Below are 24,212 nucleotides of genomic sequence, written 5' to 3'. Positions count from 1 at the left end.
GGCAGCAGTTTAATGTTTAATGCTGCTGGACCTCACAAAGATTTCCCAGCAAGAAAAGCAGCATGAACACTGAACTGCTATGCTATATGATAAAAAAAAAAACTTGATAAAATCATAGTTAAGCATCTTTTAAATATTAAACTATTGTTTATGTACTTCTTATTGTAAATGGGGTTTCTATTAGGCGAGTCACAAAATGAAATTAAAAATTTTACAGGTAGTCCTCAACCATTCGTTTAGTGACAGTTCAGACTTAGGACGCTGCTGAAAAAACTGGCTTATGACCGGTCCTCACACTTACGACTGTTGCGTCATCCCCATGGTCATGTGATCACAATTTGGGTGCTTCGTAACCAATTTGCATTTATGACTGTTGCAGTGTCCTGTGGTCACATGGTCACCATTTTTTTACCTTCCTGCCCAGCTTCTGGCAAGCAAAATCAACCATGTGATTCACCTAACGATTGCATGGTTCACTTAATGACCGCTGCAAAAAAGGTCATAAAATTGGGTTGGATTCGCTTAATGACTGCTTTGCTTAGCAACCAAAATTCCAGTGCCAATTGTGGTTGTTAAGCGAGGATTACCTGTAATGAATCACTATGATTTATTATAGTATTGTGGTGGATTTCAGCGCCTCCGCTAGTTCTCAGGAAGGCGGGAGCGCATTCCAAGGAGATAAGAGGACTCTCGGTCTGGAAAGCCTTGGCAGGGAGACAGAGTTTATCTATCTATCATATTTTTATCACCGCCCATCTCCCACATACGGGGACTCTGGGCAGTTCACAATAAAACAGTTTAAAATTCAGTAAAATCATAAATAATATCCTTAATCCATAAATATCAATATCAATAAATAAATATAAAATGTAATGAGATCCAAGTAATGGCAGATCTAGTACCACCCAAAGGGGAACAAGACTGGCCTTGGCAGGACTAGGGAGCCAGCCAACCCCAAGAGTGGCTCTTCTTCTCCCCACTTTGTCACCCCATGGTGACAAAGCCAGGTCTTCAATCGTTTCCTGAAGTCCAAAAGAGAGGAGGAAGGATGTTCCAAAGGGCGGGAGTTGCTGCAGAGAAGGCCCGCCTCCTGGACCCTGCCAGATGGAGTTCTCTTGCAGACGGGGTCCAGAGCATGCCCTCTGCATGAGCGGGTGGGACAGGTTGATGTAACGGGGATGAGACGGTCCCTTAGGTAACTTGGACCCATGCCATGTAGGGCTTTAAAGGTGATAACCAACACCTTGAGTTGGACCCCAGAAGCAAACTGGCACCCAATGCAGCTCGCGCAGCAATGGGGTAATACTTGCTGATCTTGAAGCACCCAAAATTGCCCATGCAGCTGCATTTTGGACCAGCTGTAACTTCCGGATACTCTTCAAGGGTAGCCTCATGTAGAGCGCATTACAGTAGTCTATTTTTAGAGTTAGAGTAGCCCTACCCTAGAGCTTCCTAGGTTATTTCCCCTTAGGTTAGTTAGGATAGCTTTAGTCTGGCAAGATTCTGTCTGTATGGTGAGAGCAAATAAAGAACTGGAGTTTGGAATGCACTGACTTGTCGTTCTTGGGCTGGTCCGGACAAGTATCCAGATAAATGGATGATTCACTAAAGTATTATATGACTTTTATGCTGAAACACTGTGTTTAAAATAGGAACTTCACCATTCATGATGCCTTGTGTTTCTTTTCAAATGGGTTTGCAATTATAACAGGAGTTGATAGGGGTAGTTCTTTTTGTCTGCAGCACATAGGCCAGACCCTACCATTTCATCATCCTCTTCCCCAGGCCACTGGGATTTGAGAGGTTAAGAGAATGAGCTGTAGGCAGACCCCACTTGTTCTGTCCAGCTGATCAAAAAGTGGCTGCTGTTCCCTGATGGGGTCAAGGTCCCTACTTGGTGAGTTTGGCTCCCACTTTTGAGATAATGGGGGTTATTGAGATTCCCACTGGGCATCTTTGTAAGACACTTAACCCTTGAAGAAGAGAAAGAGATGGCATCTACACAGTATGCCCATATAGGTAATCCTCGCTTACCGACTGCTTGTTCAGCGACCGTTCAAAGTTACGATGGCACTGAAAAATGAAATTTACAACTGGTCCTCGACCTTGCAGCCATCATAGCATCCCCACAGTCATGTGATCATGATTTGGGTGCTTGGCAACCGGCGCATGCTTAATGACTGTGGGTGACTTGCTTCATGACTGCAGGCGGAACTGACATTGTAAGTCGGGCACAGTCACATGTTTCACTTTGTGGCCATGTCACTTAGCAACGGAGTTGTTGGTCAGTGAGTGAGAATTACCTGTATATGTTCTGGGACGTGACGAATAGAGCGTAAGGTCTTTTTTATTTTTTATTTAAACAATACATTTAAAAAAAAACATAATAAGAAACAGCATTTTATATAATATACAATATGAACTAAAGGAGAGATAGAACATTTAAATACACATTTTCAATATTTCTGTCCAAAAACATTTATATTGGTGGAGGTAATTTTTTGGGTATTAGTTTGTTAATATATCTAAAAAATGGAAACCAAGTATGAATAAAATGATTTTTAACTAAAGGGGCCTTTTGCTATATTGTATTATTTTATGTATTAAAAGTATTATATACTTTTGCTATATTGTATTAACATTTTAGCCAGTTAGCTTCTCACACTTTTAAATTATTGGCACAATAAGCAAAAAACACCCCCCTACATTGTACTACTTTATAAGTCTTGGGAAAAAGAGATGATAAAGCCACACTAAGATTAATTACCAGAGGTTATGGTATTATATAAAGAAAGAGAGAAAAACATGGCAGCCGCGAGTGAACGCCAAGCAGAACGCTCCGGGGTGTGAACTCCAAATTTAATCTTTAGACTTTTACCCTAGCCTGCCTGCCTGCTAAGGTTGGGGTGTGTATAACCCCCTTACCTGATGGGCTGGTGTGGGATTGGGGGGAGCCCACTGGGCAGAGTGGTGGCAGAGGCTGGTAGGTCCTAGCGGGATGCGGGACGTGGAGCTGAAATGACCCGGGACTGGAGTGGGAGCTGGAGCGGAATCTTCCAGCTGAGAACTGCGGTGGCTGGAACTGCTACCAGGGCTGCTACTGCTGGGGCCTCCTGAATGAAGGGGGAGGGCCTTGGTGGGCCGTGCTGGGCCTTGGCGGAGCCAGGACCTGGCAGACGCGGACATCGGCAGCATGGCGGACCCAGCGGTGACTGGACCCAGGGGATATCGGCGGTGCAACGGGCCTCGTGGGCATTGGAGCTGCAGCTGGAGCTACAGTTGGGAAGCACGCTGGAGCCCCCTGAATGAGTTGGGGGGGGCGGCAATTGTGGAGAGCAGTAGACGCCTGTGAATACTGGCAGCGCTGCAGACTTAGGTGACGGCGTTTTCAGCCGTGGGAGTTTGGGTGAGTCGCCAACGGAAGGAGCAACGCAGCCATGAAAAACTGTTCCTGCGGCCTTGGCCAGAACTCCCCAGGTAACTTGGAGGGCATTGGTCCAGCTCAACTGGCATGAACATTGATGGCGCAGCAGGCCTGGGGAGCAGCAACATCAGGGCAGCCCCTGGATAATTGGACTGTGTGGGTATCCAGCAACCTGTAGAAGAACTGGTCCGCGGGTGTGAGTTTTACTTTAAGAGCGGAGACCTCAGGATTTATCATGGATCACCCACCATTCTTTTGGTCATCAGTAGCCTTGTCAGCCTTGTGGAGATTCCTCCAAGTTGAATGGGGTACTCCCTCCCATGTGTGATAGGCGGGAGAGGTATTATGGGTTATTGATTGGGAAGGATTGTATGGAAATACTCGCCTCCTGAGTGAGAGACGGGGCGAGGAGTAGTGGTTGGTGTGCCCCCTCCTAACTAGTGAGAGAAGCCAAGGGGGGGCACAGTGAATGAGTGGGTAGGCAATGGTGAGGCCCTGACAACGCCAAGGGCGTGAGCTGGTGCACTGGAAGGACCCACCATCGCCTTGTGATTGAGTGAGTATATGAGGGGGTGAGTGATTGTATGCTTGGATGGAGGAATCTCTATTTTTAACCAGGAGTCTTTGGAGTCCAGGATTGGGGGCGAATGGATTGCAAGACTCGGGGGATTGTAGCGGGGGACAGAGGATTGAGGTGGTTACGGGTCAGGGATGTTATGACGGGAGCTGGAGGGCGGGCCATCTACAGGGAAGACGCCTCTGGTGTTTATTACCGGTGGCGTGTTCCGGCCCTCTGTGCTCAAACCCAGACCCTGGTCAGCAGACCCATGGAGGCCCTGATCTGCGGCTGCTGCTTTGTAACGCCAGGTCTGTTAACAGCAAGCCCCCCCTTGTTTGCGATTTGATCGCAGACGAGGGGGCTGAACTGGCATGCATTGCTGAAACCTGTCTGGGCCTGGAAGGAGGTGTTCCTCTTTCAGAGATGTGCCTGGCCGGGTTTCAAGTATGGCACCAGCTGAGATCTCAGGGCAGGGGAGGAGGGGTGGCTGATGTCATCTGGGAATCCCTTGTGGCCTTCAAGCTCCACAAGTGACTGGGTGTGAGACCCTGTTTTTCAAGTTGGGCTCTTGGGAACAGTTGGGGGTGTTGCTAGTGTACCAGCCTCCCTGCTGTGTAGCAACCTCCGTGCCTGAGCTGCTGGAGGCCATCGCAGGGTTGGTGGTGGAGTTCCCCAGGCTTATGGTTCTGGGGGACTTCAACCTGCCATCCCTGGGGCAGGCCTCGGAGGCAGCTTGGGAGCTCATGACCACCATGGCGGCCATGGACCTGATTCAGATTATTCGAGACCCAACTTGGGACAGTGGCCTCACCCCGGACTTAGTTTTCTTGTTGGAGCAATGGCAACGTGATCTGAGGGGAGAGTTACAGCTATTCCCACTGTCATGGTCAGATCACGCCCTGGTGAGCCTGAGATTCTCCTATGCTGCCCCACTCCACAGGGAGGCAGGACCTATTCAATTGGTCCGCCCCTGGCGACTAATGGACCCAGTAGGGTTTCAGAGGGAGCTGGGGGTTATACCCAGGGATCTGCTGCACAGTCCAGTGGAGGCCCTGGCTGCCACCTGGAATAGGGAGGTGGCCGGGGCCTTGGACAGGATCGCGCCTGTGCGGCCTCTCTTATCCCATCGAACTCAACACTCCCTGTGGTTTACAGAGGAGCTGAGGGTTCTGAAGAGGATTAAGAGGCCTAGAGCACCGCTGGAGGAAGACAAAGACCAAATCTGACCGAACACAAACTGGAGCTGCTATTAAGGCCTACCATGTGGCGGTAAGAGCGGCAAAATGTCAGTATTTCTCTGCTCTTATTGCATCTGCAGAATGCCGCCTGGCGGCCCTGTTTAAAATTACCTGATCCCTCTTGGGGAAAGGGGACTTAGAGATCCATCTTCAGGGCCAAGCTGAGGAGTTTTCTAGGCATCTGCAGGATAAAATCACTCAGATTCGCTCCAAGTTGGACTCTGAGTGTGAGGCAGTATCTGTGGACGTGTCCGGGGAATGTTCTTACTCCGTTATCTGGGAACAGTTTGATCCTGTTGAGCCTGCGGAAGTGGTCAGGATCCTCTGGACTGTAAACGCCACCACTTGTCAATTAGATCCATGCCCCTCCTGGCTGGTGAAGGCAGCTCGGGAGGGGACATGTGGTTGGGTCCAGGCGATGGTAAATGCATCCTTGAGAGAGGGGGTATTTCCGGCAGCCTTCAAAGAGGCGCTGGTGCGCCCCCTCCTCAAGAAACCATCGCTGGGTCCCAGCGTACTGGAGAATTTTCGCCCAGTCTCCCACCTCCCCTTTTTGGGGAAGGTGGTCGAGAAGATGGTGGCGTTGCAGCTCCAGAGGATCCTGGATGAAATGTATTATCTAGACCCCTTTCAGTCAGGTTTCAGGCCCGGTTATGGGACGGAAATGACATTGGTCACACTTATGGATGATCTCTGGCGGGAGCGGGATGGAGGGAGTGCATCCATCCTGGCTCTCCTTGACCTCTCAGTGGCTTTCGATACCATCGACCATGGTATCCTGTTGGGTTGGCTCAGGGAGTTGGGGGTGGGCGGCGTAGTCTTGCACTGGTTCACCTCCTTCCTCCAGGGCCGGTTCCAATCGTTGTTGATAGGGGAGGAGAGATCGGCCCCACGGCCCCTTCTTTGTGGGGTGCCACAGGGTTTGGTTCTCTCTCCTCTCCTATTTAACATCTACATGAAACCGCTGGGTGAGATCATCCATTACCATGGGATGAGGTATCATCAGTATGCTGATGATACTCAATTGTATATCTCCATCCTGGGTGAAGTAAGTGATGCTGTGACCACCCTTTCCGAGTGCCTGGGGGCTGTGCAGGCCTGGATGGGGAACAACAGGCTTCGACTGAACCTTAGCAAGATGGAGTGGCTGTGGATTAACGGCACCTCGCGTGCCAGGAACTTGTCATCTTTAGTGCTGGATGGGGTTGCACTGCCCCAGACAGACCCAGTGCGTAACTTGGAGGTCCTCTTGGACTCTCAACTCCTGCTCGAAGAGCAGGTGGCAGTCGTGGCCAGGAGGGCCTTTGCGCAACTTCATGTTGTGTGCCAGTTACACCCTTTCCTGGACCGAGAGGCCCTCCGAACGGTCGCTCATGCCCTGGTCATCTCCCATATAGACTACTGTAATGTGCTCTACATGGGGCTACCCTTGAAGAATATCCGGAAGCTACAGCTGGTCTAGAATGTGGCTGCGCAGACAATCTTGGGTGCCCCAAGAATTGCACACATAACACCTTTGTTGCGTGACCTGCACTGGGTCCCAGTTTGCTTCTGGGTCCAATTCAAGGTGTTGGTCATCACTTTTAAAGCCCTACATGGCATGGGACCAGGATATCTGAGGGACCGTCTCACCCCCATTACATCGACCGGCCCCATCCGGTCACGTAGGGAGGGCATGTTACGGACCCCATCTATAAAAGAATTCCATTGGGGTGTCAGAAGCGTGCCTTCTCTGCTGTAGCTCCCGCCCTGTGGAACATCCTTCCCCCAGAGGTGAGACAGGCCCCCTTGCTCCCGGACTTTCGAAAAAGATTAAAGACCTGGTTCTGTCTGCAGGCTTGGAATGGGAGGGGTAATAATTACACCTGGGGATGGCTAGCACCGTAAAGTGATTATGAGGGGCCTATTACACTCAAGGACTGATTAAGATCTTTTCGCCATGTAGTTTTTATTATATTTGTATGTTTACGGTATTTTGTAATGTAATGGTTTTATATTTTAATCCTGTTTTATTGTAAGCCGCCCAGAGTCCCCCTGTAGGGTGAGATGGGCGGTGAATAAATTTGTAAATAAATAAATAAATCAGTCTGATTACAGCTGTTCCACCATGATCTAGAGTTTGATTAATGTGCTTTTAAAAGGATGTGGTATCATTTATGAATTAGTTTGTTTTTAATTCTTGATGAAATGTCAAAATAGATTTGAAGGGAATTTAGACTACAAGGAGTCCAAGCTGACCAAGTTCTTATCTGAAGTCCTTTAAAGACTTTAAATAAAATATTTGGGTTTGATAACAAATGTTTTGTTCTTGTCATGACTACTACTCTTCCATTATCGTAGTAAATTCATTCTGCCTATACCCTGTTTTACAAATACAGAGAATCCTGTTATTTTAAAGGCTTTTTTGTCCAATACCTCTGATCCTAAACAAAAGTTTACTTATTCTATTTTATGCAATCCCTTTATCTTATAGAGCCAAAGCAGTGGGAGATTCTCTTGTCTGCTGCTTCATCCTGCATTGCAAACCAAGTACTGTATAAACTCCAGTATTAGGTTCTGAGGTTGAATTCTGAGGTTGAATTTGGTTGAATTAGAATGAGAGAAATAGACTTTGGTGATATGACGCTGAAGTGGGATGTATTGCAGAAATTTGGTTATATGACTCTGAAGTGATCCTGGGATGTATTGCAGAAACTGAGACAAGCTAATAAAATCCAGTAGGATACTTTTTCTCCTAAATACCTCCTTTACAGATAAATGGTAACAAGGGGCTTGAGTATATTCTTTGCACAGAACTGTCTTTGCACTTCACAAGAGCCTGATTGTGTGTGTTTGCTTGCTTGCTTGCTTGTTCAATTTATGTCACTGGTTTGTGCCTTGTTTTCATTTAAAGCATGGTCTAAGCTGCATTCTAGATCAGACTGCCTTGGAAAGGTCTTACAAGGAAATTTTTTACAGGTTTCCCCTTTTCAATCCCATAACAAGAGCCCTTACACAGGGCAAAAAAATTGTTATGTATAGCAGTTCAAAGCTACCTAGTTTGATTTATTACTTACAGGCCACGAAATCCATAGAAATACAGCCAAACTGTGGCAATTGGGCTTATCTACTGAAGATTTGGTGTGTCAGATTCAGATTTAGAGATTTATTCTTTTTAGAATTTGGTAGCTTTAGAATATGTTAGGATTTGTCAAAAGAAACCATCATTTTATATAGTAATGAGTTTTCTGGACCATGTCCTTTGGAAGAAATATAAAAGTCTTGATTGGGGCTGTATATATTCTGCACACTTGGTAGTAGATTTCTGTATGGATATAACTGCTAAAGCTTTGGACTAAAGACATTTTTGTGTGTTTTATAGGTTTCCTTTTTGGTGACTTAGGACAAGGGGCAACAGAGCCATTATAGCTTTATTTATAGTAATGGTATGAAAGAAGAAAATTCACAGTTGGATAATGTGTTAAGAACAACTAGAGTGCAAGTATGTATTGAGTTTTCCACCTTCATGAGAAAGGGGTCTATCAAAACCATTTCCATCTTATTCAAACTTACCTTTATTACAGATAAACGTTTATCATTTTCAGTTCTCTTAATAAAATATAATGGAGGTATTTATTTTCATTTACAAACAACTAAAATTATTTAAGCAATTAAAATGTGAAAGGATAGAATGCTATATTTCATCTCAAGAAAGAACTCTTGGATATAATGATCACATGAGCTAGTTTTGGATATGGCTAATTTCCATCCCTCTATGTTGCTCTCTTGTGTTTAGATGTGCTTGAATTCTTTTGCTAATTGATTTTAGTCTCCATTTATAAGGGGGGTGGGGGGTTGTTGCATCATTTAATAGTAATATTTCATTATACTTCTTTGTTGAATTGTTTATGCTTCAAAACCTACCCCAAAACCTTCCTAGGCAATTATGTAAATAGTAGAAACAAACGATTGAATTTCTACATTTAACCAATTGTTGTATACTTTTGTTCAACATTTTGGCAACTTTATTCCAGAGTAATTCCATGGTGTATAATTTTATTGCCACATTCTTACCCTTTTTTCTTATTACTGTTTGCTTCTTCTCTCCCATCTCTACCATGATACAGTTAACGTTTGGAATAGTAAAAAATATAAGCAAAAAGGTGCGAAAGTGATTCCTAATTCAGCACCACAAATAGTCTGGTACTAAAGAATTAGGTAGCGGTCATTTTAGGAAATTGGCAGTCTCTTTTTTCCCCTAATTTGATTGTGAAACATAACAGTGGAAGCATATTTACGCTCTAAACTGCAATTTGCTGTTCATTACCATTTTGTCCTGTGTGTGGTAGGATCCTGTTCTTGTGTTAACTTTCTGAAAAACAGTCTTTTCAGTTTAGTAGGAAAAAATCAACACCTATTTGAAACCCACTTTTTTCAATCTAAAGGGTAGATTCATGTCATTACCAGACATTGGTAATTCATGCTTTCATTATAATGTTGTATGGGCATGCAGATCCCTTTCCCTTGAACAAAGAAAGCAGTTCTTTTTTTGTCCTAAAACTATCAGGCTATCATAAAAGGTAAAGGTAAAGGTTTCCCTTGACATTAAGTCCAGCCGTGTCCGACTCTAGGGGGTGGTGCTCATCTCCATTTCAAAGCCGTGGAGCCGGCGTTCGTCTGTAGACACTTCTGTGGTCATGTGGCCAGCATGACTAAACGGAAAGCCGTTACCTGCCTGCCGAAGCGGTACCTATTAATCTATTCACATTTGCATGTTTTTGAACTGCTAGGTTGGCAGGAGCTGGGACTAGCAACGGGAGCTCACCCCATCACACGGATTCGAACCGCCGACCTTCCGATCAGCAAGCTCAGCAGTTCAGCGAATTAACTCACAGTGGTCTTACCAAAATCCTGAGAGCATTCTTCCCTTTCCTTACCAGGCTGCTTAAACATCTGTGCCCAGAAATGCACAGGTCAGGAACCTTGGATTAAACTGGCCTCTCACGTTAGTGCCCAGCATCTTGCTAATTCTTCCAGCAGCTTTTAGTTAGTTTGCCTTTCTGGCACAGGAATATGTGCCTTCCTTATGCTGCAGAATTACAGCTCCTAGCATCCCTCAATATTGGCCACGCTGGTTCGGACTGCTGTTTTTTTTGCGGGGTGGGGGGTTAGGGTTCAGCATCATCTGAAGAGTCCCCTTTCCTTTTTTTATTTTTTTTGGTGGCTCTTAATTTCTTAAAACATTCAAAGTAACAGAATAAATAGCTACATAAAAAAATGGTGGATAAAGAATAAAATATCAGCAAATAATAGGGGAAATGGAGCAGTGTATACTGACTAGGGGAGCTTGGCCATAAATGAGAATAGCTGCCTTGCTTGATCTGATTTTAAAGTATTTTCCTTAGGGGGGCAATAAAAACACATTCCATGTTGTCACTTGTCTTGTTTAGACTTATGTGAATGTCTCTTCTGAATCGATTATTGTAAACCATCAGAGTAAATTAATGTACTCCGATTATGAAGATTTGCCTGTTTGTTCTGGCTCATATATGTCTGTCTGTCTGTCTGTCTGTCTATTAGATAGTGTTAGACTTAATTGCTTCTTTTTATGGTAATCACGTTCATTTTTATTGGTTCAGCTTATGAGGTTATGAAACAGATGTTGGCTGTGCATCCAGCCTGTTGATATAATTTATAAAGAATTCATTTTTAATTTTCTTACTTCAGTTCAGGTGCTCTGGCTCCTGATTTGCATTATTATTTCCTATATTCCATCCTATCTGAGTGTCGTGTTTTAAAATAATGTGGTTTTGTTTTTTACCATATTTTAATTGTTTATATTATTTTTCCAATTCCTTTGCTGCACTTGACCCTGTGGCCCATCCCAGTAGGGTGTAGATAGTTGGCTTGATGTCATGTATCAGATGTCCATACTTCCGACATATATTTATTGTCCTCCCTTTGCTGATATCTGATCTTTTAAGATACTCCACTGAATACCACAAAACCTTGCCGCCTTCTTTATACAATGCTGTTAGATTTTAAGGAGTCCTGGAATTGTGCCAGGTTGTTATCCTTAGGGTGGAAGAGATAAAGCCCAAGTTCACATCTTCAAAAGGGTTTCTCTCTTCTGCTCTGGGGTCCTCATCAGGAGAATTGTTCCAAATGCCTGTCTTCTATCTTTGATTATGTATGGCAAAGAAATATAAGTATATTCTTACGCAGGGTGTAAGAGAAACAAGAGTGAATTGACTCTGTGAAATCAACAGTTCCAAAGGCAATGGTACTGAAACTGGTGCTGCACTTTCTTGATGCAATCTGGGCACAGAATAAATCAGATGATAGTCTCTTGATCCAGGAATCCATGAACTGTAAGCCTAGATTTAGCATAATATGGAACTAACCTCCCTTGAGATAGGGACTCACATCTCTATGGATATTGGAGCACTGTTGAATAGAAAGATGAGTGTTTAGATAAATGCCAGAGGCTTGCTTCTTTAAGGAAGGGGAAAAAATTGGGAGGAGCCATCTGGTCCTGGAGGCATAAAAGGTTTTAGTCCACTCCTAGACTTAATTGAGGCAAAGACATTTAGATTAAACATCTGGCCCTGTACAACAATATCCTTCAACCATTTCAGATTTTGGTCCATATGTTATTTTCCCTTTTTTCCTCTCTCTAAAGTAATTAGATGCAAGGAACACAAGCTCAAATATGATCAGATGCAGTGGATAGTAGCATGGGATAAGAGAATCCATTTTTGATGCAATTTGGTCTACTCTACAACTTCTAAAAGCACCGTTGTTACTTGGATCTGACTATCCACCCTCTGATTTCTCTCTGTTTACCATTAAGGTGTTGTGACCTATTCTGATTAAAAGTGTAACCTTCATGTGAATCCTAATCTATGAGTACTGTATAGGCTGTAATGGTGAAAATTATTGTCTAAATGTTACTTTAGACAATAAAGTCTAAAGTACAAGACTTTAGACTTTATTGCAAACTTACTATTGTACATCTACCCAGGTCGAGCAGGAGGGGTATGCTGCTGGTTCTGTCTATTAAGGAGTTACATCTGGCGGGACCCAGGCAGCGTGCCTTTACTGCTGTGGCCCCCACCCTATAGAACATCATTCCCCCTGAGATGAGATTGGCCATATCCCTACTTGCCTTCCATATAGCCCTCAAGATGTGATTTTTCCATCAACCTTGGGGATCCCATGCTGAGTCTGCAAGATGGTTGTGTGATGTTAAGTGATGGTTGTGTCTCCTGCTATCTTCAGCTTTCTTTTTGTTTTCCTGTTTTTACTTAGTGTTTTATGGTGTTTATTGTTTTTTATGTATTGTACACCACCCAGAGTCATGTTTTATGAGATGGGTGGCTATATAAATTTGTTAAATAAATAAATGAATATACCATGTATACTTCAGAAATTCTTTGGAAGAAATGCTTTAGACCGCATTACCTCTCTGTCACTGCATGTAATTTTTTAGGCTTCTATATGTGCCTGAAAAAAGATGCAGCTTAACAAATAAAATCATTGAGGCAGCATATCTTTAATGTGTCTTATAAAGCACTGACATCTTTTTTCAGGCTTCCCTAAGAGCCTACCAAATAGCAAGGCAAGATTTTTTTCTCCAGAATAATGTCCTGTGAATTGAGGAGGTGCTCCAGTATTTGCTGATAAGAATAAAAGCTATTGAAAACAAACCAGTAGGCAAAAAGTAAAATATAGACATCTCAGCTAAAAAGCCAGAATCCTTTAACAATTTGCCTCTTGCTGGAGGGGGGCTTTTTGGCTAGTGATTCTTGTAATACAGAAGGGTCCTTTCTCTTTTATTTCCTTCCCAATACAGATATGCTTCCCTCACATCCCATCTCCATCCTGTTTTTTTTTTTTTTTTTGGCTTTTGTGTATTGCTTGCTATTTCTGCTGGAAGGAAAAGGGGGATTGTATATTTGTATGTTCCTTTGTGAGAGGCTGGTTTATGTATCTGAGAGAGTGAGGTAAGAGCATATTGCAAGAAAGGAATTAATTTTCTAAAGGGGGTACTCTATTTTACAGGCAATTAATTCTAATTATTAGTGGGGTGGGGTTGCTCATTGCTCTGTTATTTTTTGGAGTGTGGTTTCTTGAAGATACACAGTATACATGTACGTACAAGTACTGTATGATATGTCACACATCTTTTTGGAGAGGGTGGAAATATCCAGGATTGGTTTCTGCTCGTGTTGACAGCTTTAGATTAATAGAAAAGGAAAGTTGGGCAATGGCTGTGTGTGTGTGTGCATGGTACAAAGTGTTTTAATTGCCTTTATACTGATTTTTCTGTTTTGGAGATAATGTACTTCATTGCAAAACTGTTATATCTGCTAGAAATCTTTTGATTAATTGCTAAGGATTTATTCTTAAATCTCATAGATTTAAGGGTTTGGTGTATTTATTTCCTTGTATGGGTTGTTTTGTTTTTCTTTCTTTGGCTGCTGAATGTTAGACATAGCCCCCTTTGGGCTTTTTAAAGGCAGTTGGCTATATGAGGCCCTTCTGAATAAAACATTTAGGCACTTTTTTCTACTATGAAGTACATTCTCCCTTCTCTCGTACATAAGGTTTACTCATTCATGCTTACTAGTGGTATCAGGCATTTGTTGTTTGTACTCACATTCATCAAGCATTTAATTCCTTTAGACTTTTCTGCTTAATTTTAAAATGTATTAAGAACAAATACATATTTTTCTTAATATAGGAGAGTGGAAAACAGAATTTGTAATTCAGGTGCAATGATTTGTGTCTATTCATTCTGGTAGTGAGCTTAGTGGTAGAACCCTTCAGGAGAAAGAAGTGTTTGAATCTATCATCTTAAGCTAATTAATGGTGAAGTTTGCTTCAGAATTTATAACCATGCAAAAGTGAGATAGTTTTCCAGTCTGAAAAAGGGGTTACTTTAAAAATCTCTACAGCAACTAATCAGACAGCATTTTTTTTCCTTCAGTTTGCTGGCAAAATACCAGTCTAGACTAGGTTGGTGAGAAAGGCCTTTGTGCCTTTAAGGAACAGTTGATGTGTGCAATCACAGGTTTCCAACGCTTCAACTTTTCTGCTGGCAATTTTCTGTCCTTCATGGAGCTGCAGCACGTTGTAGGTTTTGCTGGTTGATTTTGGTTTGTTCCAGTTTGCTGAGAACACCTGTTCTTTAATTATCCACATCCCTTGTCTGTCTCTTTGTTTCACCTCTTTTTGATCTATGAACTAATCTTTTTTCCCTACCAATGGGGATTTATTAACAGTCCAATCATGTTTTCCTAAGAAAATTGAACAGGGACCTGAATTATAATTTCTAGACAAAGAAGATAGCTATTCTCCTTTTGGCACTGATACAAGCTGTATACCTATTCAGTGTGGCTATGAATCATGATTCTTTTCTACCTTCATTGTAATTTGATGTTTTGGGACACTTCAGATAATTTTTGTAGATGAAATATTTGAAAGAGAAAGCATTCTAAATTTTACAACCATCATAGCTGCTCTTATTATGGCTTAACATTAGTTTACCAGCATAAATGGTTATATTGTTACCCCAAAATGTTGAGTTTGCACAAAGAATATATATGTAGTCCTCACTTAACAATTTCAATTGGGACTGGCAACTCCAATAGGGAAGTTGGCAGTAAGTTGCAAGTTGTAGTCCTTAAGGGAAACTTGATATAACAGGAGAGCAAATCTCACCTGTAGGAAAAGGGTATCAAAAGTCATGAATTTTGTATCACCTTTGTATTCTGGAAGTGCTTATGATATTGGCTATATGTATTGTTTACATATTTGTCATTTTGAAGTCATTTTGAAGGTTCCAGGTTATTGATTGTCCCTAAAATAAGAGAAAACAATATATTGACTCTAACAACGTTGTATATGCATTATATCACAAATGCCAGTTTTTGGAAATGTGACCATTTAAAAGCTGAATAGGTGCCTTCTTGATGAGTTCCTGAAACAAACACTTAAAAAGAAGAGAGGTTTGGATCTCCCACCATTTTTTCAACACATTGGCAAACAAGGAAAGACATGAATACATCAGAGGTATATTTCCAAATGAAAGTCAAGTGCAGCATGCTCATGCACACATACCTGTTTCTGACCCACATGACAAAACATGGATCTTCAGTAGAACAGATAGCAAGTTAGGGGTGATTTTCATTGAGGCAAGCAGAATGCAAGGAAAATCTCTCTGAGACTCCAGTCCTAACTGGATTTATCCACCCTTCTTAGTGCAGTTAATTTTTAAAAAAAATAACAATGATTAATCGTTTTAATCATGGCGACCTCTTTAGAATCCATAGTGAAATTAGCAAGAAATATTGGACTGTTTTTGCACCAATACAAATGTGTATTCTGAATCATTATTTGTTATTTATCACTTTTTCTGATGATGTATTCTGTATAGTACATTTTAGTATTAATGATACATGTTTAATAATTATAATCTAAACTACTTTAGAATAAATTTGACTCTTGCTAAAAAAAAGTCAGTTTGTTTCTTCCTAAGAGAAGTTTGCAGCAAAATTACAAATAGAAACTGAGTTATTTATAAAAATAATAAAGGTGGGATAATCAATCAATCAATAATCTGAGATAGAGAAAATTATGTAGCACTGTCTAGCAGCTGAAGCAAATATTGTTAAGCCAATTTGTATTATGGCTCTACCTTAATCAGAAAATAAGTAAATTGCTTGACTACTAAGCAAATTTATTCTCCTTTTAAAACAAGTGAACAATAGTTGGTAAAACTATATTTCTATGAGCTGTATATACTTCTCCCGGGAAGCTGCTTTTCTTAATCTGCATTGTTTTTCTCAATTGGTTTTTCTTTCAGGCAGTATTTACTCTTCTCTTGGGTCCATTCACCTTTTTTAACGTGCAGAAAACTAAGTATCTTCAAATCATGACATCACTAATGAGGTGGTTAGGTAAGTCTACAAGTCACTGCTATTTTATGTCTTATTTCCATGCACATGTGCCCGCTATGGGTTGTGTGCAATGTTATTTGAATAGGCTTTCACTTGACCAATAGGATTTTCCTTTACTCCTCCATATGTACCCCACACCTATTTTGGAATATCCCCAACCTTCTGGGTTGGATTTGGCTAGCTGTGGGAAGATAGAGGGAGGAAGAATACTTTTCTCGATTGTTACAATATTTATGTGATTGTTTTATGCAATTGTGATGATGGCTTAATGGGTACTATGGGGTGCAACATATAAATCCTCCTTTGACCAGGGCATAGTTCTTAATTACATATCTTGAATCCCTCTGGTTTTTAAATACTTTTGTTTCTGTAGTTGTTACTGCTATGCATTTTAGCAGCTTGGTGGAAAAAAAAAATGAATGAGTAGCAGTCAGTACCAGGACTGTGCAAAGAACTCAAAGGAGGTGTTTTGCACAGCATATTAACACATGCTTTGCAAAACCTATCTTAATCATTGAAATATTAAAACAGCAGTATTCACAAGGCTTGTGCGGCTGCTTCAAAAGGTGTTCCTAACTGTCTGCCTGTATATGTGTGCATGCACACAGAACTTTTCCACTGAGACCAGTTATGAAGCAAAGGTGTACCAGAAAAACAAATGTTTATTTATTCCCTCCCTCCCTCCCTCCCTCCCTCCCTTGGAACATCATCAAAAACAATTTTGCTTGGCATCTATTTTAGATTTTTGGGTAGTTATCCCCTGCCCCCAAAAGGGAGAGATTTTAATGGGCATTATTAAACCCAGAATCAAAGAGATCAAGATGCTAATAATACCCCAGTTATCTTTGGTTAACACATTATTTGAATATATTACCATCATAATAAAAGGGACTGTGCTAGTGTTTTTTTTTCTTTTTATGTATGCTTCCTAAAACCTATCATGAAATACCCAAATGTAGTTTCAGTGCTTCATCCTGCACACATACTCTTTATTGGAACACTATAGAAAGATCACCAGCTGTTTGCAATTAAACTTTTATCATCAAAAAATATCTTAGGAAATTGCTTTTGTATTACAAATTTGGCATTTGATATGCATGACTGATCATACATATTTGTTCTTTGCCAAACTTACATTGTATTAACTTAGGAAGAACATGCCAACAACATATCTTTGATTTGCATGGATGGATGGATGGATGGATGGATGGATGGATGGAAGGAAGGAAGGAAGGAAGGAAGGAAGGAAGGAAGGAAGGAAGGGAAAATACTCTAGGCCAGGATTTTAAAAACTTTGTCAGGCAGCAGAACTTGCTACTTTACAATAAATCCAGACGCCCCATACTGTGTGTTGTTCTGGTTAACTGAAATTCTTCCAGTTCTCAAAGAAATGTTCTTCCATTCCTAGCACCTGAGCTTATTTCAGTGGAGATGCTTGGAACAGAAAGGAGGGATGCCTATCTTCAGAGCTGCTGAGATAAGAGTAGGCAAGATGTAGCTAAACTGAGCCCATGACTTTATTTCAGTGGCCTAACACAGTAGAAGAAATCCCAGTCCCAAATTCAGATGTGCTTCAGACTGTTCTCAGGTTGCCCACTACCACTATTGTAATCAAGCTGAACAATGGGCAGAACTTCCAAATGAACTCTGCTACCTTGTGTGGAAAAGAAATTATAAAGAGATCAGAGGAGTAACAAATGTATGCAGAAGGAATATGGGAGGAACATAAATTGGGTTTTTTCATCTTAAGGGTTAATTTCCTCCCTAATCCCTGCCATTTGCCGGTACTGTCCCACAAACCAAATCTGGGGTGGCCCTACACACACACACACACACACACACACACACACACACTACTCTTATGGATCTAAAAAAACTCCAGACTTTGACATATGTCAGAGTGGCCTTGTTGCTTTCTCCAGCAAGCTGAGCATTTCAGAAATAGATTAGGGATTTCAGGACCAAATGTACAATATGTAAACTTTCACACCAGATTAAGTAGTGAACTGAATATTCATATGAATACTCCCAACTTGATGATGCCTTGACAGACATAAGGATGGAGTGTATTCCAGACACTTTCAGCAAGACTTTCTTTCAATTTCATTGAAGTGGAGTTCTGTAAACCTATTGTTACAGTGATCAGATCTGGTTCTGGTGAAATTTAGATTGGCAATAGTCAGTGCCTCTGAAAAGTTTATTTGGAGCATGGTGACAGCTAAAAATCATTACTTTAACATCACCTTTGTATAGACTTTGAATTCTTAGCTGTGGCCATCCTGTATTTTGAAATTAAAATGTATCTAACAGACCCACCTCTGAACCAGTTTTGCTACTATGCAAATTGGGCCTGGGGAGAACTATTCTCAGTATTTAAAGCCATGGCAAATATAATGATATATAAAATCTGTTACTATTTAATCTTTTCAATTAGATTAATCTTTAAGCTTTAGACAGGTACTCTTCTAGTGAAAAAAGGCTGAGTGCTCATGAAAAGCTTATATGATGTATTCCTCTTTAGATTCTAATTTATATATACTGGTGTTGGTTTTGGAGAAGCCTGAACCATAAACCATTTTATGTATGTTTAGGATTTTGACTGGTATCTGTATCTGATGAAGTTTTTACATGTATACATGTCTACATTTTTCTTGATCCTTTTGGAGAGGACAAGAGAGCTCTCATAAATAATGTGATGAGAGAAGAAAATATTTTCACAGAGACAGAATTGAAATATTCTTCTCCATATTCACAGTGTAAATATGATTGGTGAGGTACGACAGGGCTAGCTTGGTTCTTAGTCTTATCCTTTACCCCAAGGCCTTTCAACCTTCAAGGGGAAATATCATTTTCTCAGTGGTGTCCGTTCTACAGTGGAGATGTTAAGCCTAAAATATCCTGTTTTTTCTAGTGTTACCTTCAAGTTCAGCAAGGGAGGTTTTGTCTCTGGCACTTTCTCAGTAGGATTTTTCTGAAGTTTGAAAAAAGTCTCAGGCAGGACAGGAGATGTAGGAGAGTTTTTTCCTGATAATCATGGAACTTTTGCAGCTTAAAAAAATGAAAAAGCCCAGCCTGCTTTTAAAATCAACCTCTGCTGGTTCCTGGAAGGAGCATAATGGGCATTCCAGAAATGCAGATGAAGAGGAAAAGGACTTCCTGCCTGCAGGGCTCAGCTTATAAGGCTTTTAAAAGTTTTTCAAAAGCCACAGGGGACCTCTCAGCTAGGACTTTACACCTCTGTGATTTTTCTGTACAGGGGAGAAGATATTGGACTTTGCTTGTGTAGGAGATTTTTAACAAGCAAAATATCCAGAATCCAGTCCCAGATGAAACAGAGATGAAAATTCTTCTACATTTATTGGTGGTAAAGTTATATATCACCCATGAGTGTGCCTATAAAATGCAAACAAAAATATTTGGTTCTACTTTTAATTTTGTTAAGATGCTTTTTTTCTCAGATGTTGTAGGCTTTGAAGAGAAACTTTGTACGTAGTTTCTAAAATCACTCTTAGTCCAATGTTACAGTCTTTTCACCTAATCTGTTGAGTTACTACATTGCATAGTCTGCCTTAAAAGAAATTTAGACCTAGCTAACTTCAAACAGGTCTCTTTTCATATTTTAAGATGAAGTTTCTAAATGTCAGTGTTTAAACTACCAATCAGAAAAATCCAGTTACGAGATCCTGGGTCCATCATCCTAAAATACTGAGAACCTTTGTTATAAGAGAGAGCCTGTGAGAAAAACAGCATTCCTTTCTGTAAATTATCTCCAAAGAGAATTTTCTCAGAGCGACCATAATTTTGTCTCCTCTGCTTTCTCTTTCTCTCAACTAAGAGTCCATCCTGCAACTTTTTTCATGAGGAATGAGCAAGAAGCACACATTTAAAGAGGGTGATTTGTTATCATTATGCTCCAGCATATTGATTCTCAGCTTTGAAAGGAAAATGTGTCATGCCAGGAGCTAGTACTGATAGATAGCTCTGTCATAAATGTGTCAAAATACTTAATACAGTGTCTGCTTAAACAAATGGGTTTAAATTGGACCAGGAGAGCAATGTGATTTAGGCCCCTCCCTTTAGATCAAGATGATATGGTATGATTTTATGCTCTGATCTAGTCTAGATTGTTTGATCACAACTAGGATAAGATATATTCTGTTAATTGGTCTTAAGGTTTCTGAGCTGTGAAATGTATGACAGAAAATAAGGTAGAAGAGCTAAATTATTTGAAAATGGGCATCTTAATGTTAATCTCTTCAGCAAAGGATCATTACCTTGTCGTGGTGCTGGAGCTTGAGCACCTCAGTGATGCCATGAGCTAAACCGTGAAGGGCCACCCAAGACGGGAAGGTCATGACAGAGAGGTCAGACTAAATGTGATCCCTGGGGAAGGTAATGGCAACCCACCCCAGTATTCTTGCCGTGAAAACTAAATGGATCAGTACAACCAGAGATATGTCAGTATACCATCGGAAGATGAGACCCCCAGGTTGGAAGATGGTCAAAATGCTACTGGGGAGGAATAGAGGATGAGTTCAGCTAGCCCCAGACGTGATGACGCAGCTAGCTCAAAGCCGAAAGGACTGCTAGCGGCTGACGGTGCTGGTGGTGAACGGCGAATCCGATGTTCTAAGGATCAACACATCATTGGAACCTGGAATGTAAGATCTATGAGCCAGGGCAAATTGGATGTGGTTATTGATGAGATGTCAAGATTAAAGATAGACATTTTGGGCGTCAGTGAACTGAAGTGGACTGGAATGGGCCACTTCACATCAAATGACTACCAGATCTACTGTGGACAAGAGGACCACAGAAGAAATGGAGTAGCCTTCATAATTAATAGTCAAGTGGCTAAAGCAGTGCTTGGACAGAATCCAAAAAACGACAGAATGATCTCAATTCGAATTCAGGGCAAGCCATCTAACATCACAGTGATCCAAATATACACCTCAACCACAGATGCTGAAGAAGCTGAAGTAGAGCAGTTCTATGAGGATCTGCAGCACCTACTGGACAACACGCCTAAAAGAGATGTTATTTTCATCACGGGAGACTGGAATGCTAAGGTGGGCAGTCAAATGACACCTGGAATTACAGGTAAGCATGGCCTGGGAGAACAAAACGAAGCAGGACATAGGCTGATAGAATTTTGCCAAGACAACTCACTCTGCATAACAAACACTCTCTTCCAACAACCTAAGAGATGGCTTTATACATGGACTTCACCAGATGGACAACACCAAAATCAGATTGACTACATCCTTTGCAGCCAAAGGTGGCGGACATCTATACAGTCGGTAAAAACAAGACTTGGAGCTGACTGTAGTTCAGATCACGAACTTCTTCTTGCACAATTTAGGATCAGACTCAAGAGATTAGGGAAGACCCACAGATCAGCTAGATATGAGCTCACTAATATCCCTAAGGAATATGCAGTGGAGGTGAAGAATAGATTTAAGGGACTGGACTTAGTAGATAGGGTCCCGGAAGAACTCTGGACAGAAGTTCGCAACATTGTTCAGGAGGCGGCAACAAAATACATCCCAAAGAAAGAGAAAACCAAGAAGGCAAAATGGCTGTCTGCTGAGACACTAGAAGTAGCCCAAGAAAGAAGGAAAGCAAAAGGCAACAGTGATAGGGGGAGATATGCCCAATTAAATGCAAAATTCCAGAGGTTAGCCAGAATAGATAAGGAATTATTTTTAAACAAGCAATGCGTGGAAGTGGAAGAAGACAATAGAATAGGAAGGACAAGAGAACTCTTCCAGAAAATTAGAAGCATTGGAGGTAAATTCCAGGCAAAAATGAATATGATCAAAAACAAAGATGGCAAGGACCTAACAGAAGAAGAAGAGATCAAGAAAAGGTGGCAAGAATATACAGAAGACCTGTATAGGAAGGATAACAATATCGGGGATAGCTTTGACAGTGTGGTCAGTGAGCTAGAGCCAGACATCCTGAAGAGTGAGCTTGAGTGGGCCTTAAGAAGCATTGCTAATAACAAGGCAACAGGAGACGACGGCATCCCAGCTGAACTGTTCAAAATCTTGCAAGATGATGCTGTCAAGGTAATGCATGCTATATGCCAGCAAATTTGGAAAAGACAAGAATGGCCATCAGACTGGAAAAAATCAACTTATATCCCCATACCAAAAAAGGGAAACACTAAAGAATGTTCAAACTACCAAACAGTGGCACTCATTTCACATGCCAGTAAGGTAATGCTCAAGATCCTGCAAGGTAGACTTCAGCAATTCATGGAGCGAGAATTGTCAGATGTACAAGCTGGGTTTAGAAAAGGCAGAGGAACGAGGGACCAAATTGCCAATATCCGCTGGATAATGGAAAAAGCCAGGGAGTTTCAGAAAAACATCTACTTCTGTTTTATTGACTATTCTAAAGCCTTTGACTGTTTGGATCATAACAAATTGTGGCAAGTTCTTAGCGGTATGGGGATACCAAGTCATCTTGTATGCCTCCTGAAGAATCTGTATAATGACCAAGTAGCAACAGTGAGAACAGACCACGGAACAACGGATTGGTTTAAGATTGGGAAAGGAGTACGGCAGGGCTGTATACTCTCACCCTACCTATTCAACTTGTATGCAGAACACATCATGCAACATGCTGGGCTTGAGGAATCCAAGGCTGGAGTTAAAATTGCTGGAAGAAACTTTAACAATCTCAGATATGCAGATAATACCACTTTGATGGCTGAAAGCGAAGAGGAACTGAGGAGCCTTATGATGAAGGTGAAAGAAGAAAGTGCAAAAGCTGGCTTGCAGCTAAACCTCAAAAAAACCCAAGATTATGGCAACCAGCTTGATTGATAACTGGCAAATAGAGGGAGAAAATGTAGAAGCAGTGAAAGACTTTGTATTTCTAGGTGCAAAGATTACTGCAAATGCTGACTGCAGTCAGGAAATCAGAAGACGCTTAATCCTTGGGAGAAGAGCAATGACAAATCTCGATAAAATAGGGAAGAGCAGAGACATCACACTGACAACAAAGGTCCGCATATACGGTTCCCCGTAGTAACATATGGCTGCGAGAGCTGGACCATAAGGAAGGCTGAGAGAAGGAAGATCGATGCTTTGGAACTGTGGTGTTGGAGGAAAATTCTGAGAGTGCCTTGGACTGCGAGAAGATCAAACCAGTCCATCCTCCAGGAAATAAAGCCAGACTGCTCACTTGAGGGAATGATATTAAAGGCCAAACTGAAATACTTTGGCCACATAATGAGAAGACAGGACACCCTGGAGAAGATGCTGATGCTAGGGAGAGTGGCGGGCAAAAGGAAGAGGGGCCGACCAAGGGCAAGGTAGATGGATGATATTCTAGAGGTGATGGACTCGCCCCTGGGGGAGCTGGGGGAGTTGACGACCGACAGGAAGCTCTGGTGTGGGCTGGTCCATTAGGTCACAAAGAGTCGGAAGCGACTAAATGAATAAACAACAATGTTCATCTACTGTTCTACATTTTTGTCACTTGGCTACAGCTGAGGATCATCTCTGAGGATGTCTTTCAATCTGTTTAAGAAGTCCTTTTGACATTGTTTGACTTTTGTTTTACAAGCTCCTAGAGTTGTTTCCAGAATTGCCTAAACATTGTGTCATGTGCTTGAACAATAGTACAACATCTGCTGGATTCTTAATTGGCAATTTTGAGAAGGCTAGATACGTTTCTCAATTTTAGTCCCTCAGAATGCTCTGTGATACCCCAGAGAGGCCAAAAAAACAAACAAACCTGCAAATAAAGAAGATACTAATGGCAGATGTTTGCTTTGCACATGCCAGCTTTCCATTTATTTTATTTTTAATTATAATAATCTTGAGGGGGCATGTGAAAGTAAGGTGAGAAAGAAAGCCAACTGAATATTGAAAGAGATATTTGGGGAAGTATCAAAAGAGGCATCTATCTGTACAGGACAGATAGAAGTTGTCTTAGCAGAATTTATCTTTCCTTGAGAATATGTGTGTTCTTTTTTCACTTGATGATTCTTTATAGAGCTGTTTTTTATCCTGCTTGTTTTCTTTGCATCTGTC

General features: G+C 41.5%; 1 protein-coding gene across 2 annotated transcripts in view; it reads left to right on the top strand.

The window, feature by feature from the left end:
- Window positions 1-24,212, top strand: part of TMEM104 (transmembrane protein 104) — a 77,884-nt gene that overhangs the window by 42,872 nt on the left and 10,800 nt on the right. For both annotated transcript variants that reach the window (XM_063293193.1, XM_063293192.1), the window contains exon 9: window positions 16,071-16,164. In XM_063293193.1, the coding sequence (XP_063149263.1) occupies window positions 16,071-16,164 (94 nt within the window). The remainder of the gene's footprint in view (window positions 1-16,070; window positions 16,165-24,212) is intronic.

This window comes from Candoia aspera, chromosome 2, assembly GCF_035149785.1.
Source record: "Candoia aspera isolate rCanAsp1 chromosome 2, rCanAsp1.hap2, whole genome shotgun sequence".
Classification (NCBI taxonomy): domain Eukaryota; kingdom Metazoa; phylum Chordata; class Lepidosauria; order Squamata; family Boidae; genus Candoia; species Candoia aspera.
Note: the sequence above shows the minus strand (reverse complement) of the source record. Positions and strands in the feature narration are given on the sequence as shown.